This window comes from Pan paniscus, chromosome 10 (genome assembly GCF_029289425.2).
Source record: "Pan paniscus chromosome 10, NHGRI_mPanPan1-v2.0_pri, whole genome shotgun sequence".
NCBI lineage: Eukaryota > Metazoa > Chordata > Mammalia > Primates > Hominidae > Pan > Pan paniscus.
Window position 1 is genome coordinate 26,687,649 of NC_073259.2, and position 21,770 is coordinate 26,709,418.

The following is a 21,770-nucleotide window of genomic DNA, read 5'->3' on the forward strand; positions in this document are numbered from 1 at the left end:
CTACTTTGTACCTATGCAAAGTATTTGTTGTATAAAATATGTATTTGTTCATATAATTACCCATATAATGTCTGCCTTCCCAACCAGTCTTAAAAACTCCCTAAAAAAGGCACTGTGTGTTTTGTTCAGCATTATATATCCCTAGTGCCTACAAGATTCTGGGCTGTAGGAGGCTTATTTAATAAATATTTGACAAATAAATGCCATCTGCATTTTTTTATATATATATTTAAAGCTACCCTAGCCAAAATTCTGATAAACTCAATTTTACAGACAAGGGAAATTAAGTAGGGTATTCCTCTTCAGATAAAAAGATGACAAATTCGCCCACATTTACTCATACATTTATTTGCTGCTGGTCCACATAAATTGCTTATAATTAGTTACATTTCTCCCAAAACAATTGAAAACAATTCAGTAAGCTTTACCTAAATGATTTGGGGCTTTTCATGGTCTTTTGCTTTGCAAATAGCATACTTCATTTTTACAAATGAAGAAATAGCCTTAATATATAAAACTCCTCAAACTTAGGAGGGGAGATAAATTGGGATAAAAAGCAAGGAAAGACACAATATTTTAGTTTGTAAAATTGGTTTATTTACAAATTGGTATTTTAAAATTGTATTTGAAATTTTTATTTTTATATATTTCCCTGGCAGGCATTCTATATTTTCTTAAATATGGAGGCAAAGGATAGGAAACCTGAGTAAATTTAAGAGATTTACCTGCTGCTACAGTCAGTAAAATTTAACTTTTAATCCCTGAGAATCAGTAAAGTGTCAAAAATAGTATTTTCATACTTTCAAATGTAAAAAAAAATTTAAGAACACAGAAAATAAAGAATGAAGCTACTATAATTAGCCTCTCCACAAATAACAATGAGAAGTCACTCTCTTACAAATTAACTGAGGGTGTGTGCACATGCATTAAGTTATTAGGTGCACTTAGACACTACGATGCTCTAGTCCTCAACTTTTTAGTTTGTCCCATTTGAAAAATATTCCTGGAAACTGATATGTACCTTAAATAATAGAAATGCCCATTGCTAGCTCAACTTCCTCCCCTTTCTAAACTTTTGTGTTTTATGTATTATGGATTTTCCCTTACTGTCCAAGACCAAAATTACCTGATTACAACCTAAGCCTCAAACTGCAATGTTTTTGTAGTCACTTTGGAGCAAGTCACTTCAGTTTCCTCAAGTATCAAATGAGGATAATTATAGCTCATAGCGATGTATAAGGATAAACTGATGTTCATCCAACACCATGAAATCTCTAAGGAGCTTTCTATGTAAGGGGTAATGCTCTTCTGGAACATGTGATACAATCATAATATATTCTTGCTGCTCCTTAACGACAGATGACTTAATACTCCTAAAATGTCAGCTTTCTTCAGAAGAGTTAATATTAACTCATTAGTTTCCTCATTAAACTTCCTTGAGACACATGGGAATGGCAATTATGCTCCCACCCCATATATATATATGAAATGTACCGCAGATATTAAGGATATGACCATAGCAAAATAGTAAGTCAAAGTCAAACCAAATAAGGAAACAAACCAAAGACTTCGCAGTAAGATGTAATTTTCTTATGTATGTGCAACACACTGGCAGTCATTTTTCATTTTGGACAGTGCTAAGTATTACTAATGACAAGCGTTTATCTGCCTAATAACCCAAAGGAAATGAAGTGTAATTCAAACTTAAGAAAAAAAGAAAGCCACATATACCTTCCTCAAATCCCTCTTAATGCTCTTTTCAAAACATGAAGCAGTCAAATCAATTTCCCCTTCTAACAGACCAACACTAATGTCAAATAGGGACATTTCCTAGAGCTTGTTTGAAGACAACTTCGAAGTTCCAAGAATATTTATTTGTGTAGCTGTTCATTCCAAAAGGGATAGGACTGTAGAGACTCAAACAGAATAGCACATTGATCAATTTTAAAAAGCGCTTTTGAAAGATCTGATAAAAGGAAAGAGAATGAGTAGGAACTATAATCTCCTGAGTCAGTCAGTCAGTCAGATCTGGACAAGAAATTTTAAATTGACATTGCCACTTTAGCACCAATTTTCAATTTTGTACATAATGCACATCTCTTAACACTTACATTTCTAAATATATTGGATTTTGGGGTTAGTTTGCTGGTTGGGTTTTTTGCACTGGGTGTGAACTTTAAGAAGCAAGATTAGCAGTAACAAAAATCTATGGCCCAGGCTATGACGAGGCAATTGGGAACTCTTATGGCATTCCCTTGTTTAAGCATATCCCAGTATTGATGCAGGGAGCCACACTAAGTAATTCCTTGGCTGTTGGTAACAGAAGGGAAATAAATAATAATGTGAGGTAGTTCTTTCCACAAGAGGGTAATATTTGACTACACAATATCCCTGCAATGTCTGACGAATTACTAGAGCATCTGCTTGCTGTCATCTGTAAGTAAACTCTTAGCTTGGTATTAACTGAACTTGACAAATCATGAGCTAATTGCAGTTCCTAGGCCTTATTTTCTGAGCCAACCGAGGCATGAGACACTACAACACAAAAAAAATGTGAACCATAGAGACCACCAAGTACAAAAACTGCAAACTCATAAGCATTAAAAAACACTGGGTGGAACTGGTTAGAGCACATTAGAATAATTTACCAGAACTTGTGCAGAGAAAAGAATGAAGACTGGTGGGGAATAATTGACAGGTTCTGCTCCCCCAGCTTAACTATCAACGTGAAGGTTAAAATAAAAGAAGATATGAAGCTCTAGCATAATAAAGAACACAGCAGAGGCTATATATAAAAAAGTTAACATAAAAATCTGACAGGTGAAGGAATAGAATATCCTGGGAAAAGCAAGAACTACTTACTAAAACCTTTGTTTTTCCACTTGGACTCTGCATACTTATATTGAACTAATAAAGTATTGCTATGAACAAACTAGTAGAATGAATTATTTTAACTTCTCAAGACCCTGATATAGAGCTATCCATTTTGCATTCTAAACCCTCTCCAGGCTAATTGACAAAGGATAATACCAGAAATAGATCAGGAGTTAAATTATAGTTAGAAAGGGGAGAGAAGTAAGGTAGGACATTAAAATTTTATTCTGAAATTATCTCTGGCCACAACAATAAAATTTAACAAATATTCACTAAACAGTCTTACTCCTGTCATCAGCTGTATAATACATACAGTATCATAGAACTGGCCACTAGGATTAAAATCCACTAGAACATATTTAATGTTAAGTGGCGACAGCAGCATCTCACAGAAATTTTTACATACATATATACACAGTCCACATTCAACCATTTTCACATATTTTCAGTACACACAGTTGCAGCATATTACAGTCACGTGTCTAAGTTGTTGCTCGATAAAAACCCAAGCCACTGCCTAGACATAACTGTAGCAGTTGAGCTGAGTATAATTACAATTAATTTTATGTATGTCCACAGCAGAGAGATGTACAAGCCCCTAAGAAACAAAGAGTTCACAAATACTTTTTTTAATGCTATTACAGCATTATGTTGGGCAATATTAAAACCTTTACCGAGACCAGATCAGTTTTTTTTAAAAAGTCTTCTGCTTACCAGAAATATTTTTGATGAAAAAAATTACAAAAATGAATGCTCTCCTTAAAATAATTCACACTTTAGGATTCCAATATGGCCCAATGCTACTGATGCCTAAAGTGTTTTCTAACATTCTGATGGAGTCATTTAACACGACCCCAAACCACCCATTAAGTTTAAAAGTGGCTTAAGTGCCTTGCACCCAAATTGTAAAAATCCCTGGCCATCCTTACTAGAGCCAGGCACATATAAAAGGAATGCACTTTGGTTCATACCAAATGCCCTGGGATTAATCACACTATAAAATTAAATGGTTTGAGGTAAATTTTTACAAATACAGTTGATTTTTGTCTAGTGTTAGCATAACAAAAAAAAAAATGTAAAAATCAGTCTGATGTTAAGATACAACAAAGACCATCTTTAACCCCTTAAACATAGGAAGTCCTTGTGTAACACTACCTGATGGTTATCTTTTTTCAGTGCCTGAAGATGAGTCATGCCTTATGGTTTCTATTAAGGCCTGTAACTAGATATTTAAGACAGATGTATCTTTGCAGAGATGGGTTCCATTCTTACTGACTAGAATTCGAAGAGTTAAAGAGGCCAAAAAATGCATGCCCTACAACATGGCATTCAGAACAAAAGGCACATTGTTAACACTAAGGGCACAATTTCTCCTCTACCGTTAATCTACAGTGTCTTGCACCACTGTTGTTCCACTGCTGTAGCAATATATTTAAGTGGTAATGAACACGCTGGTGGTGCAAGAAACAGAGCCAAATGAGACTGCCAAAGACAAGACAACACTGTGCTATTCCTAAATCTGAAAACAGCTCAGACATCCCCAGACAATGGTAACCTGTGAGACCAAAAACTGTTTCCAAGCCAACTCCTAATAGCCTATCAGAGCCTTCATTAATTTATGTTTTAAAATCACAAAGATGCAACATTTTTCTTTTTTTGACATGACAATCAAACTAGAATTTTATTAAAGCAGCTCTATCACTAAATGCTGAAATGTGGCAGCTCTTGTGAATAAAAAAATTTCACTGTATTTGGAGGGGAAAAAAAAAAGCCCTACAGTGCTGCACATTATTATAGCTTGGTATAAAAGTTTCCGGTTTCCATTTATAAATAAAGATAGTCTCAAATTCATTGCTGGCATCTTAAGAACCAGTTTTGTGCGGTGGGGGAAAGATAAGCAGTATTAGTCCATTTATAAATTTTCACATGTATCATCATTTTATAGGGAAATTAATAACGGCAGGCTCAGGTTTGTATATTTAAATGTAAATGTGAAGATAACTGGAAATGGAAGAGGAGCATTAGAAGAGGAAAACAGCATTATATGTTTTTATTGATTTAATGACCTAAAGAAGCTAACCATCATTAAGAGGCTGGTGGTCTTACAAAGCCACCAAACCAAGTCTTATACTTCTCATGCCTTTAAGCCAAAATCTAATATACAGATCTTTAAATTCTATAAGCCATTGATTGGGAGTATTGTCACATGAGCATTATTTAAAATGTAACTTACTAACATATTATTGCACTTCCACAGATTACACAGAAATGTGTATAATATGCTAAAAAATTTGACTAAGGGAAAAGAAGCTATAATTTCTAAACACAGACAGAAGTACAAATTAATTTATCAGTGACACCTTAAATAGTAAAGCAAACATCACTATTTTAATAAGCTAACCTTATTACTGGTTTTTTGGCAAATATCTGAAATATTTCCTGAGCATTTTTTTTCCACCATCAACCAACGAAGCCTAAATTAAAGTGTTTTTTTCAAACCTTTTTTTTTTCTTAAGATAAACTGTAGGATTATTATTAAAGAACTTAACCGGAAACTTTCTTGGCCTCACTGGGGACCATGCTTTTAAGTACTTGTAAATCAATTTACAGGTAATACAATAATCTCTGTGCATATATAAGCTTACTTATCCTAATCTGTACTACCCAAAACCTATTGTCCAAACAGGCAGAAATCTTTCTATATTAAATTGCACATACTAAAAAACTTTTTTCACGTGCCTTGAAATTGATATAGATCATTGCTCATACATTAGTGATAAAATACTGAAATTTTCACTGTGAAAATAATTATTATTCAGAGAAGAAAATATTCTTTTACCAAACTCTCAGTTACTTTGCCAGATAAAGTGTCATTCCCACAAAAACAATCAGTGCAATCCAAAAGAAAGTAAAATAAAATAGAGGAATGCTATCTCTGGGGTTCTTCTAATGATACGAAGAATAAGTCAAACCATTTAACTTGAGGTTGAACTTTTCCTCCTCTAAACGTGTTGTTAACATTGGCCTTACTGAACAGCCAAAGTGACTTCTGTTCGTCCAGAGGATTTTCAACCCTCTTTCTTTTTAAAGAAAGAGTTGATAGTTTCCCAGGCTGAGAGAACCTTACAGTGGCACCTGAAAAGTGTGAACTCACTCTAATCTGCTAAATCTTCTTTGGAACTATGGAAATCCCCACCTTAAGTAGCTAGGCTGCTGTTCTTTTTTTAATTGGAATATGAAACAATGGTCATAATCACAGCTGAAATGTCTCTTTTCTGTATTAACAGTCTGGGATACACAGTTGAAGGAAGAAGACAAACTAAATGCAAGCAACAGATGTGTGGTATTAAAAGAGGAACAGAGAGGAGAAAAGCAGAGAAAAGGGAGGAACAGTTCATGGAATACAATTCTAAATTTAGGTGCAAAAGCAACTCTGTAATATGAGGCTTCTTTACAAAACAGCTCACCGATCATGCTAGAAAATTTGGAGGAACACACACGTTTCCATTTCCATTTATCCACTAAAAGCTGCTTTGCCGGCTTTTAGAATGTCAGAATGCTAACTGGGCAGTTTAAACCTTGGGGATCTTATTTTGTATTTGTTTGAGCACTAGAGGAAAATCTCTAAGGTACAGTTTTTCTTAGAATGTCACTTTCATTCTGACCGTTCTCCTCCCACTACCCCCAACACCCAGATTAATTTATGAAAAACGGAAGCAGGACATGCTACACCTGTGCATGGACCTGGAGCATGGAGGGAAAAGGAGGGCCTTAAGGGGCTGTCACCCTGGGGAGGATATAACATGAACCATAAAAACATAGTGAATGTCTTTGACACCAATCTGTAAATGCGTGGCAGTCATGAAGTAATCAGTGGCCTGCCACTGATGTTATTATTCTGCCACACTAAATACAGTAAGGCTCATTGTACTTTTAGAACACAAAAAGTTTCTGAAAGTATAAAAACTTAAAGCATTGTCCTCATGTATTTTATAAAAACAAAATGAACAACTTTCTTACATTAAAATTAAGTGCTGAAAAGATACAAATGAGTAGAGTTATTGAGCAAATAAAAACAGGTCTGAGCTACTCCTTTTCAACCCAGTAAGGCTCAGCAATGTCGTATCTTTCAGGTTACCAGCATCAGGGGACGTGAGCTCAGCTAACAAGTTTTGGCAACACTGTCCTCTGCTGAATATTCCCATTGGCATCTGTCATCTGCGCCAAATTAGTCCTCAGTTTGGAAGCTGAGCTGGAAGGTGGAGGTAACTTGGATATAGATGTGATAGCACCGGTGCTCTCAGTTATCCTTTTCACTGACGTTTTCTCCCCGGTGGGAGGCTTTGGCAACCGCCTCCTCAGCCAGGGGTGCCGCAAAGCCTGGCCTGGGGTCATGCGCACTGCAGGATCCCACTCTAAACACTGTTTTAAGAAGTCAAGGAAAAGGGGATCATCACACCCCTTCAGCGCATTCCCCCACTCTCTGCTCTCCGGTGGGCCCCTCAGTTTCCCCCTCCGGGAACGGCCTCCGTTGAGGACCACAGAGCCATCTGAGAGAGTCGTGACAGTGCAGTAACGGGGATAACCCTTGGAGCTCACAAAATTTTTGGCTCGTTTGGATGCATCCAGCAGTTTCTGTGAGGGCATGCCCAACAGTTCAATCATACAGGCCAGCTGGTCCCCTTCATCTTCCCCAGGCAAGAGGGGGTAACCCGTCAGGAGCTCTGCTAAAATGCAGCCCAGGCTCCACATATCAATGGGCATGCCATACCTGGCCCCAAGGATCACTTCTGGAGCCCGGTAAAAACGCGACTGGATGTACGTGTAGACACGCTGATGCTCGTAACAACTGGAGCCAAAATCAATTACTTTAATACCGCTTCTACCCTGCTGCTTTAACAAAATGTTCTCGGGCTTAAGGTCACAGTGAATTATTCTGTTTTTGTGCAAAGCATCCAAGCACTGCAGAATCGAGTGGGCAAACTTGCGAACCAAAGGCAGACTGAAGCCCTGGAATTTATTCTTCTTGATGAGCTCATAGAGGTTCATGCTCAGCAGCTCAAACGTCATGCAGATGTGGTTGCGGAAAGTGAAATTCTCCAGCATATGGATGACATTCATTGTGTTATCCTTGTCCTGCTTCCGCAGGTGTTCCAGGATTCGGATCTCCTCCGCTGCTTGCCGGTGGAAGCGCTTCTCATTCCGCACCATCTTTAGGGCCACGTGCTGGTGGACTTTGTGATCGTAGGCCTTGACCACCTGCCCAAAGCTCCCCTTCCCAATGACCTTGAGGACCTCATACCTGTAAGCCACGTGATCGTGGGGCACCTGCACATATGATCCCTGGTCATCATCATAGCCACCATTGTTGGGCCCACCTGTCATGCCCTGGCGCTTCTTAGCATTTAGACCCAAGAAATATATTTCAGGGTAGCTGAAAATCTCATGGTGTTCGAAGGCTGTGAGTTTTTGCATGTATTGCTTCATTGCTTGTTCAGGTGTCATGGGGGTGGCTTTCACCTTCCCCATGCCTTCCATGGACTTTAGAGAGGTGGAGCTCCCCTGCCGTCTATGAATGCTGTCCAGCTGCCGCTCTGGCACCACTGGCAAGCCCGTTTTGCCCACTGTTGTAAGCCCATTTGGTTGTGTCGTGAGCACTGTCCGCTTGTTACTATTATCCTCAAACAACTGTTGAACCTGGATCTGTCCGTGAGCGTGGCTGCCGACATGCAGGTGATCATTCATTGTGTGCTTACTGCCGCCAATCTGGAATTCAGACAGGAAATATAAATAGAAAAGAAGTGGTGTCTGTTCAAATGGTGTATAAGTAACCCCCAACAACACCCCCCCCAGAACCTCACATTTACAAAATCCCATTTGGTTTGAGTAAAAGCCACAAAACATGTGATCCTGAAAAATGGACCTCATAAATGCCATGCCTAACAGACAAGATGGTTTGCTGTACATATTCAGGGTTCCCCACGGAGACAGAGACCTTAACTTTATCATTCTATATCTAACACTTAGTATAGGGCCTGGCACATCATAGGTGTTCCACTCAATCCACATTTGATACAAAAATGAAACAGGATACAGAAAAAAACATGCACACATAAGACTCTCTGTTGGCTCCTCCACCCCCAGATCACAGCACCTTTCATATTTCATCTAGTAGTTTATTAACATGAAGACAGGGACCATGTCTGTCTTGTTCACTACTCTTTCCCTAATACCTAGAGCTCTATCCCGAAAACACTTCATCACCAGTATTTCCCCTTTCCTTGAAAATCTGATGAAACCTAAGTGCACACATGATCCAGTGACAAAAACAAAAACCCTGTGTTTTTAGACTTGAAAGATTCCCATGTAGATGTGTACCATAGTATCTTATGAACCCCTGACCTATTTTTAAAAGTTTCCAGGCTTTACTAACTGTAATAACCATTTAAGGCATTCAGCCCAACAAACCAAGCAACGACCACACTGTTTGGCCTTCCTCCGGAGGGGTCAGTGGCTCAGCTCTCTGAAGATGTCCATTTCTACGAGCTGCTGGGATACTCAGATTTCCAAATAGGAATCCAAAGAAGCAACCTCTGTTTCAGGTATGCATGCCATCCCTGAACATTCCTGTCTAAATTCGATCAATGGTGTGAACCAAGGGACCCCAGCCCTCTACTGAGAATCTTCTTGGGATTTCCTTTAAGCATTATGGCTGCTGAGAGGTAAGGGGTAGGAGAGGACTGGCAGCCAGGATCCTCTCCCAGTTAGGAATTCCTGCCTTGGACAACCCCTAGTCTTAAAGCAGCCTGGTAGGTGATTTTTGTATGAAATCTTACACCACCTTGTCATCACAATCCACCTCATTCAGTCAACTGGTATTAACAGAAGGCTGGCTGCCAAAGTGACAGAGTCCCTGCCCTCCAGGAACTTACAATTAACTAGATGAAGTCCACTGCCATCAGTATTTTTTCTACTATCCCCTTTTAAATCCTACCTTTGGGGCTTTACATACTACTGAAAGAGCAGAAGGGCTCTGTATATGTAACACAGTAATTCAAAACATGATTTGGGAACACCTGGATTACAAAATGAAATTCCAACTCCTTCTTACTAGCAGACCAAGACGTTCACATTTTCTTTATTGGATACATAATATGCACAATGACTATGTGGAGTGTGAGCTTCCTCTCTGCCCACTTCTAACTAAAACAAAACAGAAGACAATACTTGGGGCCTGTCTCACTGTGACTTCATAGGCTCAGGGTTATCATTTCTTAGACTTATAACTGAGCTTTTTTTATCACACTCATAGATGATACTCCATGCTAGGTGACCTTATATTCAATAAGAGTAGCTAGAAAGGTTATTTTACCCTTGTTCTATGCCAAAAGCAGGGCAGTCCATAAAAATGAATCAGGCAAGTCTTGGGCATATATAAAAGAGGTACAGGCTTGTCCAATGCTTTTCTTCCCCAGCCTCGCTCTCTGCACCCTCTCCTGTCCACTGTGGTCTTTCAAACACTAGAGAATAAAGGGGCCTGAATCAAAATATCTCTCTCCTATAGAACCATTTTCTTCAGAGTGGAGTGGTGATATTTCAGCAGAAAAATCCACATTACCTGTATACATGCTATAAAAAGCATAAAGCTCTTCATTAGGACAAAATTAACCTTGGGGCTTTAGAGATTTCTAAAAACACAGCAAAGTAAAACCAAGCCTCAGAAATTTACTTCAAGCAATTTTTGTGTTTCGCATAATTTAATACATGATCACAAATGTTTTAGTAATTAAAACTAACGAGACTGACAAGAAACGACCATCTTCTATATCTCCAACTGCCTTCTCTTGGTCTCCTTTGCAGCATCAACTACTACCTAACCTTAGGTGGATTCAAGAGTTCCCCAGGGTTCAAATCTCGATTCTCTTGGCTTCTTACTCCCATAACCCCCTGCAACTGATCCTGAACACAGCCAGGGCTTCAGCAACTGCCCATGGCCTGATGTTTGCGCATTTGTTCCCTGAGCTCAGACCTGCCAAGGTGCTATCTCCTGAGTGGAAGACACACATATCCAACTATCGATCAGCTCCCTCTCCCATAAGCAACTCAAACTTAACTCATGATTTTTCTAACAAACCAGTTTCCCACTTCCATAATCCTCCATTTTTGATAAAAAGAAGGCTTCCCCTCCATGTGTCACTCAGGCTATCCACCTGCGAATGAATCCTCAGCACTGTGTGCCTGGAAAATCTCAACACCTCCCTCACCTTCCCAAGTCACCAAGAAGATGCATCATTACTATCCCAGGCCCTTTCCATCAACACTGCCTCATCTCACTCTCCTGATGTCTTTCACTGGGACAACTGAGGCGGCATCGTAACATGCCCCCTTGCTTCTAAGTCTAGAATTCCTCAAATCTCTTCTCCATAGTGCTTCTACAGTCTCATTTAAAAGTCTCAACCTGAGACCACTCTTGCTTTTGCCCAAGGCCTGTGGCTGTAACCTATTTCCATAGCTAATGCAAGAACTTACCAGTAAGAACACAAGGCTCTAAAATGTAGAGGCTAAATGATCGGAGTCCTTCCATTCTCATCAACTACTGTCACTCTTCTCTCCAAGAGAACAAAGCTAGATAGCCCAGGACCCAAAAAACACCACACACTTTTACACTCCTCTGCTTTTAGTGAGGTCAGGTTTCATAATGGTAGATTTTCAGTTAGACACACATTAAATGATCCAGCTCCACCATTTACTAAATGTGTGACCCAGGGCAACTTATTTCATCTCTGTTAACCTCAGTGCCCTTGTCTGCAAAAAGAAGGTAACAAAGTTACCTCATTAGGGCTTTTAGGGGGATTAAATAAGGTAATATGTGTAAAGTGCTTAGTAGTCAGTCAATGAGAGCATTATTATTGTCCTTTCCAGATATTTCTTGGAATCTCCTTTCTCATACCTAGGTGATCCACCCTTTTACTTATTTCTCTTTATTGCAATTGTTTTAACATCAGATGTACTCATCTGGCTGTGAGCAATTCCAGGGCTGGGTCCCCTCTTATGTTTCCAAGTCCTCATTAACATAAACCCAGGCATATAGTAAGCCCTCAATAAATATCTTTGGGATAGAAGAACACATGCCAATAGATCCTCCTTGTTAACTCTTGCCTCTCTTGGAGTTGTTCCTGAGAACTACATTGTGTACCTTCATAAGGAAACATGAAGTCAAGGCCCAGGGAATTGAGAAACGTCCCTGGTGACCTAAGTCACAAGACATTAGGCTTGCAGTGGATCCGCACAGACTTGGAGGCCAAGGACCTCCAAGCATAAAGTACCTGTAGCAGACACATCAATCAAACCATGTATAAAACACTTGCAACAAACACATCAACCAAACACCTAAAAGCAACACATGCAATCTTAAAAGCTTTCCAGATGTTAGAGATTCATTTGAGAAGCTCTAGCAAAAGAAGACTTTGAATCTCAAACATTGCAGGACTCTAAAATCACAATCAAGCTCAAAAGCACAATTAACTGACTTATAAAAAATGGGGCAGAGAGCAGGGTGGGGGTGCTGAGGGACTAGAAATGCCAGAACATTTCCAGAATACATATGTCAAGACTACATCATAAACTTAAGGATACTAAAAACCTCTCCCTCCAGCTCAGCCTCTTGAAGTCTGAGATCATGGCTTATTCCGATATGCCAATGTATAGCACAGTGTGTGTCATATTTAAAAATACATACTGAGGCCGGGCGCAGGGGCTCACTCCTGTAATCCCAGCACTTTGGGAGGCTGAGGCAGGTGGATCATTCGAGGTCAGGAGTTCATAACCAACCTGGCCAACATGGTGAAACCCCATCTCTACTAAAAATACAAAAATTAGCCAGGCATGGTGGCGGGCGCCTGTAATCCCAGCTACTTGGGTGGTTAAGGCAAGAGAATTGCTTGAACCCCGGAGGCGGAGGTTGCAGTGAGCCGAGATGGAGCCACTGCACTCCAGCCTGGGCAACAGAGTGAGACTCCGTCTCAAAAAAACAAAACAAAACAAAAAATAAAAACATAATGAATACAATTGTTAAAATAGCTACAATTTATGGGTTCGAATCGAGAGACCTGCAAAGGCTTCTTTGATCATCAAGTACTTTGGTATTAAATATTATATAAAAACAATAGTCTAACCAGTTTGGTAGTTTTCATTTCTTCCAATAAGAAAACGGCAAACAGCAGATATTTCACTGTGATAATAGTCTTGGGCATTTAAAAACTTTTCTGAAGTCATCTTAGAAATGCTGTATAGTATTATGGTAATAGAATTGAGTCCAAAAAGACTGGAATTTTAGCTCCTCCTCAAACATTCTGACAGTCTGTGTGGCCCTGTCAGAAAGAAAAATGTCTACTTTTTCTTCTTCAAAATACTGCCATTTTTTAAAATGTGTATTTCAATTTGAATTATTTTATAAAGGTAAAACTGATAACTGGAGAGTGTTTTACATAGTAAAACAGTTACAAAAGTTATACATATTTTAATATTTTTGAATTTAAGAATACTTCTATTAATAACTACCAATTAACATTAATAGAAAAATAATAGGAAGTAAGACAGTGATTGGGCACACTTCTCTCTCTCACACAAACAGAAATAACTAAAGTGTAAAACAACTTATACATGGAGATATAAAACAAAAGGGCAATGGTCTAGATAAATTCCAAAGTTTATAATCTTTATAATCATATATTTAACCTGCCTACTATATCACCTGTAAGAGAAAATGTGGGCAAGCTCCTATGACAAGATCATTTTTATCTCCTTAATGCCCTCCCGCCCCCCATTCATTCTAGAAGTTCTTCCTAGGTGTAATTACTCTGGAAATAATAACCAAAAATTTATAAAAATCTGACAGACATATGGGAATATGGATCTACAAAGGTTCTTGCATTTATAATGAGGCTAGTACAATTTCCTAGAATTAGCAGTCACCATCAGTATATTAAAACTAGATGCAGGAGGATGTAGGCTTTCACTCTGGCCTTGATATGAACTGGCTGGGGAATCTTGATGAAACCAGTTACCTTGTCTGAGTCTGTTTCCTCATCTATAAATTGAAATCTATCTATTGAATAGAACCAGATAAACTCTGTGGTCCTTGTAACCTTTCCTGTACTATGAAATCTGCTATGTTATAGAAATAAAATCAAAACTAAACCACCATCGAAACCCAAATTCACACCTTCAAAGTCAAGCATCTAATAATTAACAGCATACCGAAGTTTACACACACGTTAAAAACAAGTAAATCTGGCATATGCCACAGCAAAATACAGGCCTCCATTATGAGGAGTACTGAGAAGCACATTCGCATCCTTCCTTTTCTGGTGCACCACAGGCTCTCCCTCCAGTGGAGCCTTGTCGTTTCATCTACTTTCATTACATGTATTTCAATTGCAAAGAGGCTCTGATCAAGCAAAACCCATCCTTACAAAATTGGAATCCACATGCAAACCAAATAGTTCTTTTTCCAGCTCACACCATGTCATGTGATTACATCAACACATAGAAAAAAACTGGGTATTATATTTTCCAAATTGTCAGATGATCCCAAACAAAAAAATCCAAACCCCTAAAATCAATGGCAGTCCCTTAAATATCACTGTGACAAGAACACTTAACAGTAATATACAGAATCATCCATCCTACTATACCATCCACAGTCCAACACAGGTTAGTTAACTTCTGTGCAATGAATTCCCAGCCCCTGGGACCAGATGTGTCAGGATAGAGAGACAGACAGAGGGAGGGGGAAGATAGTAACAGCAACAAAACATTTTCCTACGAAACTTGTACACATCTCTCCAAGTCTAACAGGTGCAACTACAGTCTAGACATCCCCTCACAGTTCTCTGACAAACAAGTTTCCCCATAACATATGTCCCCAGAGCTACTCCCCTGTAGACCGGAGATGGCCTTTTCTTCAAGAACTCAACTTTCACTTGGCAAATAAAACCAACCCCTAGCAAGCCTCCCTCACACAGAACCATCTTAGGCTGTTCCTGTGGAAAATCCAATTGGGAAAAAAAGACCTCCAAACCATCACCTCCTCCAAGTGCAGACCTCCTCCAGGCTGGCCATCACCATCCAAGGGTGATCCCTGGGAGCTGAGAAAAGGTACATGCTTTAGTCGAATCCAGCTTGCCAGTCTCCGCAGCCACCAGCAACCAGTCCCACGCTGGCCTCTCCCCTCCCAGAGACCACAGCACCTGTTAGGTGCTTTTTCTTTCCCACCTCCAAAGCAACGCTTGCCCTTTCCTTTTGAATAATGTCCAACTGCAGAATCCTACAGGGGTGGCTTGTTTTGACTGCTGCGGCGGCCCTTATTTTTGTTAATGTTAATTACAATTTCTGCTGTGCTCAAACCTGTAGCACTCATAAAACATGCTTACACACGCGGGGGACAATTGGCGATGCTCCCTGCTGGCTGGAGCCAGGCCTGGGAGGCTCTTTGGGGGATCGATTTTCCGGGCAGGCCGGTCTGGCTGTCCCCTAACACATATCTGTTTCTATAAATACCCACTACCCACGGGGAGGTGGGGGAAGGACAGAGATGTTTACCGGGTCAGGGAAGGGAACTCTGGGATGGAAGGACGAAAAATGAGGAAGGAAGGAAAGCAGCAAGGAGGAAGTTCCTAGGAAGAGGAGGTCATGGGTGGGCGAGCTCCGGAGGGGAAGTAAGGGGCCCACGCCACGAATCTTCCTTTGTGGCTGCAGCTTTGGGCTCGCCCAACTTAACCAGGGCGGCGTCGACGAGAGGCCATCGGCCCGAGGCGTGGGGCTGCTTGTATCTCGACCCCTCTTCTCCCGGCGTCAGACCCCTCCAAGTCCGGGTGCTTCGGCCTGGGGCCCCTCCCGCCCCCACCGCCCGGGCCGCCCGCGGGCTGGGTCTCACCGTGTGGGCTGCGGCGGCAGCGTTGCTGGCCCGGAGAGGCGGCAGGGCGATGGGGGAGGGCGGGCCAGTCCCCACTCCGCTCCGGGTGGCCCCTGCACCGAGCCCCGGGGAAGCCTGAAGCTGACGAACGGCGCTGTCCCCACCTCGGCCTGGAAGCCACGTGCGGGAGGAGACAAAAGAGGGTCAGGGGGGAGAAAGTCACCCAGACCCCCCCTCCAACCCCGCTGGGCAGCGACAACCCTCTTCCAGAGAAAGACGGGGGAAGAGACCGGGGCAGTAAAAACGGGCGTTCGGGTCACGGCTCCCCAGCGCACACCCACGGGCGGGGCGCGGCCAGCTGCAAAGTTAAGTGCGGCCCTGGCGCGCGAGTTCGCGACCCGGCGGGGGAGCCGGGCCGCGCCGGGGCTAGGCGGCCCACGTTGCAGACGGCCAGCAGCCGGGAGGTGGGTTTGGACAGCTGAGCAGGGAGCCACGGCCACGCCAAGCCCCGGGCAGCGCAGGGCGGGGCGGCAGGCCTGGACGGTCCCCGCCCGGGCCCCCGGCAGGCAGAAGCCTCTTCGGGCCGAGGGCTCCCCGCGGAGGGGCCTTCGGGGCCGCGCACAACCCTGCATGGAGCCCGGGGCGCGTCGTCCGCCCGGGGGCTCCCCCGCGCCGCGCCGCCGACTTTGTTCGAGGTCCCGCAGGCAGCGGCCGCCCGCGCCACAGGGGCTGCCCGGGGCCGGCGGGGGTCCGGGGAAGCGGCGCGGCGGCACGGCCTCCTTACCGGTCGGGTAGGCGGCGGGAGCGGCGGCCGAAGGTTTCCTGGTTAACATGGCCGCTGGAGAGGAAAATGCATTTCAGGGCTGCCGTCGCCGCCGCCGGTCCTGCTGCTACTTCTGGCGGCCGCCGCCGCCGCCTCCCGGCCGCCCCTCGCGCGGGTCCCCGGCGCCTCGTCGCCGCCTCGCGTCTGCTACAGCCAGACACACACAGTCCACTGCATCCCCTCGGCCCGGGCCCGCCGCCGCGAGCCCCCCGCTCTCCTCCTCGCCGCCGTCCTCCTCTTCCTCGGGCGGCTGCAGCACCCTCCGGCCCGTGCACATGCCTCGCCCTCCCCTGCGCGCCGCGGGCCTCCCCGTCTCCCTCACATAGGGGCGCGGGGAGCTGGAAGCGCTGCGAGGACCGAAGACCGCCTGGCTCGGGAGCCTCTCCCGGGCCCGCGCGCGCGCGCGCCCCCGCGCACTCACACACAGGCGCCGGCGCGCGGCCCCGCCCCCGCCCCCGCCCCCGCCCCCGCCGCCCTCCACCGCCCTCCGCCGCCCTCCTCCGCCGCCGCAGGCCCCGCCCCCGGCTCCCCCGGCCCCGGCCACGCACACCCCACCCCCACCCAACCTCCCGCCCGGCTCCTCTCAGTCCCCCGGTTTGCGCGCAGCCGCCCCTCCGCTCCCCGGAAAACTCGGCGGCCTCCGCTCGCCCTCCTCCGCCCCCTCCGGCCATCTGCACTGCTCCCCTCGGCTCCACTCCGGCGACCTTTTCCCCTCCCCGGCCCCGCGGCGCCCCTTCTCTGCCCTACAGCTCAACCTACCGCTGCTGCCCTCCGGCCGAAAGCTACGCAGAGACCCCTCCCCTGCCATGCGCACCCCTAAACATAAATGCATTTTCAGCTCTTCGAACTGAATGGCTGCTCACAGACAGTACTGCGTCCCCGTCCCCCCATTCTTGGTCCCAGCGACTTAGCCACTCCCCTCTCCCCAATTCATCATGTAGGTAACTTAGTTGTGCGAGGGTCACCTCGGAGAGTCAAGTCCCGGGAGGGGCGGCCGCTGAGCTCGTTGACCCTGAGCAGGGGCGAAAGAGGGGGCTGCCCTCCCACCTCCACCACACACCCTCCCCGGTTTACTGACACCAAGTGACCGCTCGCCAGTCGCTAGGACAAGGGGAGGCAGAGAGGCGCGTGTGGACGGCAGCTGGGGAAGCAGTTGGCTGTGGGTTGCTAGGCAAAAATAAACATCAGAGACATCTCCTATTTCCTTACAACTCCGAGCCTTTCCCCTGCGCGGCCACTGGGAGAGACACACCTTCCTTTCAGCTCTGCGGTGAGGGAGCGACACCTCGAATTCCTCTCACCCCACCCGACACATCTCTTTCCCCCTTCCCTTCCAAGACACGTGGAGAATTTCCCTGCCTTTTTTATTCGCCATATACAACCTCTCTTTTCCTTGAAGACCAAAAAAAAAAATTGCTTTCCCGTCTCACATCCGCGCCTCGTCGTGCGTGGCACACAGTGCGCCTCTGTTCAAAGGTCACAGGTTTTGCCACTTCAACTGTGAGAGGAGGTGGGGTGGGAAAGCCCGACAAATCCCGGATGACGGGGCAGAGTTATGCCATGCACTTCCTTCTCGAGAGGTGCCTAGTTTCTGAAGTTCTCTTGGGGCCAGGGGTCCATTATGCTCTGCCCCGCCCGAGTATCTCTGGCTCCTGGCTAGACCTACTGTGCAGGCCCGAACTAGTGCAGACTCCAGTCGGAAGGGAGCCACCTCCTGCGGAGTTTCATCCACTCTACTGTTTGCAAATTGTCATAGCAACCTCCTACAGAGCGCACCCGCAGCTTTATACAAACGCCAAAAACTGGTACAGTGTGACCCTCTCAGAGTCTCTGGGACTCCTAAAGAGGCCTCCAAGTTAGGGACACTGGGAGAGGGAACCTGTGACAAAAAGAATTTTCCCTAGTATTACGTCCCTCCAAACAAAACAAAACAAAACAAAACAAAAAACCCTTTCGGGGTCTTCTCCTAATAAAGTAGACCCACAGTAAAATAATCCAATAATATGCCTTTAGAGGAATCATGACCTGAACTGACCCTAGCAAGAAATATCCCCCTATGCTTGTCACTGGCGACCATCAATCACATTTAAATCCACATGCGGAAGCATATTTAGTGTTTAGAATCGACTAAAAGAAAAGGGCTACTAAGTAGCAGAGATGACACTAGAACCGGTTTTCTGACTCCCAGTCTGATTTCACTATGACTTCCATCACACTACTTTCCTTACACTTTCAAGAAAGCTCACACCTCTTTTTTCTCCTTTCAAAACAATTATTTTCATACCATTTTCCTTTTTAAAATGAGTACTCCATACAACTGATGTTCAAATAAAAAAACGAAGCAAAAAAATCAATTTTAATATAATATGACACCCCTTTTTGCTTAAGTTATTCGTACAATACTTCAGTAGAAGCTAAATATGCCACTGTTTTCTCATGAATAAAATAAATGCTAGTTACTGGAAGCCATAGTTTACGATTTCCAAATTAGTAATATTAATTTACTCATTTAACATGAGGAAAAGGAGCACTGATTCTTTTTTTTTTTTTTTTTGACAAAGGATCACAATCATTAACTTTAAGAAAGAAAAAGACATTAGGGAACTTTTTGTAGTATATTGTTTTATATCATGACAAATATAATTTCAATTTTGTATATTTTTTGTGGCTTAACATAAGGAAATATTGCAGTTGACCTACCCCATAGCTATTTTGATTATAAATGGTACATCTTTGAAAATTATATTAATTTTTACTGACCTCTAAGTGACTATTAACCATTGCTTAGATTTTCCTCATTCTATTAAATATTCTATTAAATATTGACATCTCCCTGAGTGAATGTTAAATAGAAAAGCTGTACAAACACACTCCTGGGGCTTTGGGGAGAGTGAAGTGGGTAAATTTGGGGAGTTATTTCCCTCAAATTTTATTATTATAATGCATCATTATCAATTATCTCATATAATTACACATATTTTGATCTCTTTATAAAACACGTTCACAAATATTACCATGTTTAATCTTCATAACTCCACCAGAGCAGATTTCATTTTAAATAGGAACCTCCTTAAAAGCTTCATTCAGTTAGCAAGAGACTGCTCTTTGGTTTTCACCCATTGTAAAAACTCTGTGTGTTCTATATGTTTAAAATCCAGATTCAGATAACAAGGAGGTAGGCAGGATCTAGCAGGAGTAGAGAGAAAGAAACAGGAGAACTCAGAATAGAGCCTTGAGGAAGAAAGTTGATTTTTCACTGGGCAAAGTACTGATCACAAGGAAAATTGGAAATGAACGTAAAAATTGCTGGTTTCAAAACACATTTACTCATTTAATCCCCTTATCCCAGAAACATTTACAAAGAATTTAGTATGTGCTAGGCCTAGGAGCCATGATGAATCATCAAATGCAGTAGACTACACTTCAGTCTGGCAATCTATTAGGAACTCATTCTTGTTTTGTTTTGTTTTTGTTTTTTTGAGACAGAATTTCACTGTGTCGCCCAGGCTGGAGTGTAGTGGCGCAATCTCAGCTCACTGCAACCTCTGCCTCATGGTTCAAGTGGTTCTCCTGCCTTAGCCTCCCGAGTAGCTGGGACTACAGGTGCCCACCAACACGCCTAGCTAATTTTTGTATTTTTTGTAGAGACGGGGTTTCACCACGTTGGCCAGGCTGGTCTCCAACTCCTGACCTCAAGTGATCCACCTGCCTCGGCCTCCCAAAGTGCTAGGATTACAGGCGTGAGTCACCACATCTGTCCAGGAACTCATTCTTTTATTCAATTAAGCAATAAGCAATAAGAACCTAACATATTTTTGGCACCGTTGGTGGAATGTTATGGTCTGAATGTTTGTGTACGCCCCAAATTTATATTTTGAAATCCTAACCCACAATGTGATGGTATTAGGAGGTGGTTAGATCAAGTGACTGCAGAGAGTTAGTAGCCTTTTCCACCATGTGGGGACACAGAGAGCAGGCACCATTTATGAACCAGGAAACAGGCCCTCACCAGACACTAAATCTGCCAGCACCACGCTCTTGAACTTTCCAGCCTCCAGAACTGTGAGAAACAAATTTCTGTTCGTTACAGTCACCCAGGTTATAGTATTTTGTTATAGTAGCCCTAACAAACTAAGACATGGGGCTACACAGTTAAATAATCCCTGGCTCTGGTCACTGCTACTAGGAAGTTCACAGTTCCGTACGGGAGACCAGACATTTAATGCAGTGAAAAGAGTGGTAAAGAAGGCATATAGGAGTCACAGAGATAGCACACAGGAGAGAGGGACGAGCTCCACTTAAGTGGTGTCTGGCAGGGGCTGTGCTTCAGTGGAGGTTTTAAAGACGCGTGGGAATTTGCAAGTCAGGTGAGACAGGTTAGGACATTCCAAGTGGAAGAAATAGGATGTTCAGAGGCATCAAGTTGTAAGAAAGCATGATGTGTCCCAGGGGAAGGGGAAGCAATTCAGAATAGAGGAAACTTGGGGTGCCAGGCAGAGGGGTGGTACTGCTATCCTCCTAGGGTTAGGTTTATGGATAGATCAAGTCAGGTTAAGAATTATCCTAAACTTGGCCAGGCACGATGGCTCATGCCTATAATCCCAGTGCTTTGAGAAGCTGAGGAGGGAGGACCAGGAGTTTGAGACTAGCCTGGACAACATAGCAAGACCCTGTCTCCACAAAAAAAGTAAAAATAAAGAAATATTCTAAACTTTATCTGCTATGGATATGTGAAAACAAGGTGCAGGGGCTTTTGGAGCAGCTAGATAAATTATTAAGGAACTGACTCATTTTGGTGAAGGTGGATCTAACTCCCTTTAAGAGAACACCAGGCCAGGTGCAGTGGCTCATGCCTGTAATCCCAGCACTTTGGGAGGCCGAGGCGGGTGGATCACTTGAGGTCAGGAGTTTGAGACCAGCCTGGCCAACATAGTGAAACCCTGTTGCTACTAAAAATTCAAAAAAATTAGCCAGGCATGGTGGCGGGCACCTGTAATCCCAGCTACTGGGAGGCTGAGGCAGGAGTATTGCTTGAACCCAGGAGGTGGAGGCTGCAGTGAGCCAAGATTGTGCCCCTGCACTCCAGCCTGGGAGACAGAGTAAGACTCCATCTGAAAAAAAAAAAAAAAAAAGAGAGAACACCACTAACTGGCGGTA

General features: G+C 43.5%; 1 protein-coding gene across 3 annotated transcripts; it reads right to left on the reverse strand.

The window, feature by feature from the left end:
• Positions 1-1,568: 1,568 nt before the first annotated feature.
• On the reverse strand, positions 1,569-17,012 carry DYRK2 (dual specificity tyrosine phosphorylation regulated kinase 2). Of its 3 annotated transcripts, XM_034935481.3 has the most exons (3): positions 16,575-17,012; positions 15,812-15,960; positions 1,569-8,640 (listed from the first exon to the last, which is right to left on the reverse strand). In XM_034935481.3, the coding sequence occupies exons 1-3, from the start codon at positions 16,621-16,623 to the stop codon at positions 7,033-7,035; spliced, it is 1,806 nt and encodes a 601-aa protein (XP_034791372.1). In that variant the 5' UTR covers positions 16,624-17,012; the 3' UTR covers positions 1,569-7,032. The 3 variants fall into 3 exon arrangements, with proteins under 3 accessions (XP_034791372.1, XP_034791373.1, XP_034791374.1); XM_034935482.2 differs by lacking the exon at positions 15,812-15,960 and having other exon boundaries at positions 16,575-16,716; XM_034935483.3 differs by lacking the exons at positions 15,812-15,960; positions 16,575-17,012 and adding an exon at positions 14,963-15,147.
• Positions 17,013-21,770: the final 4,758 nt, after the last annotated feature.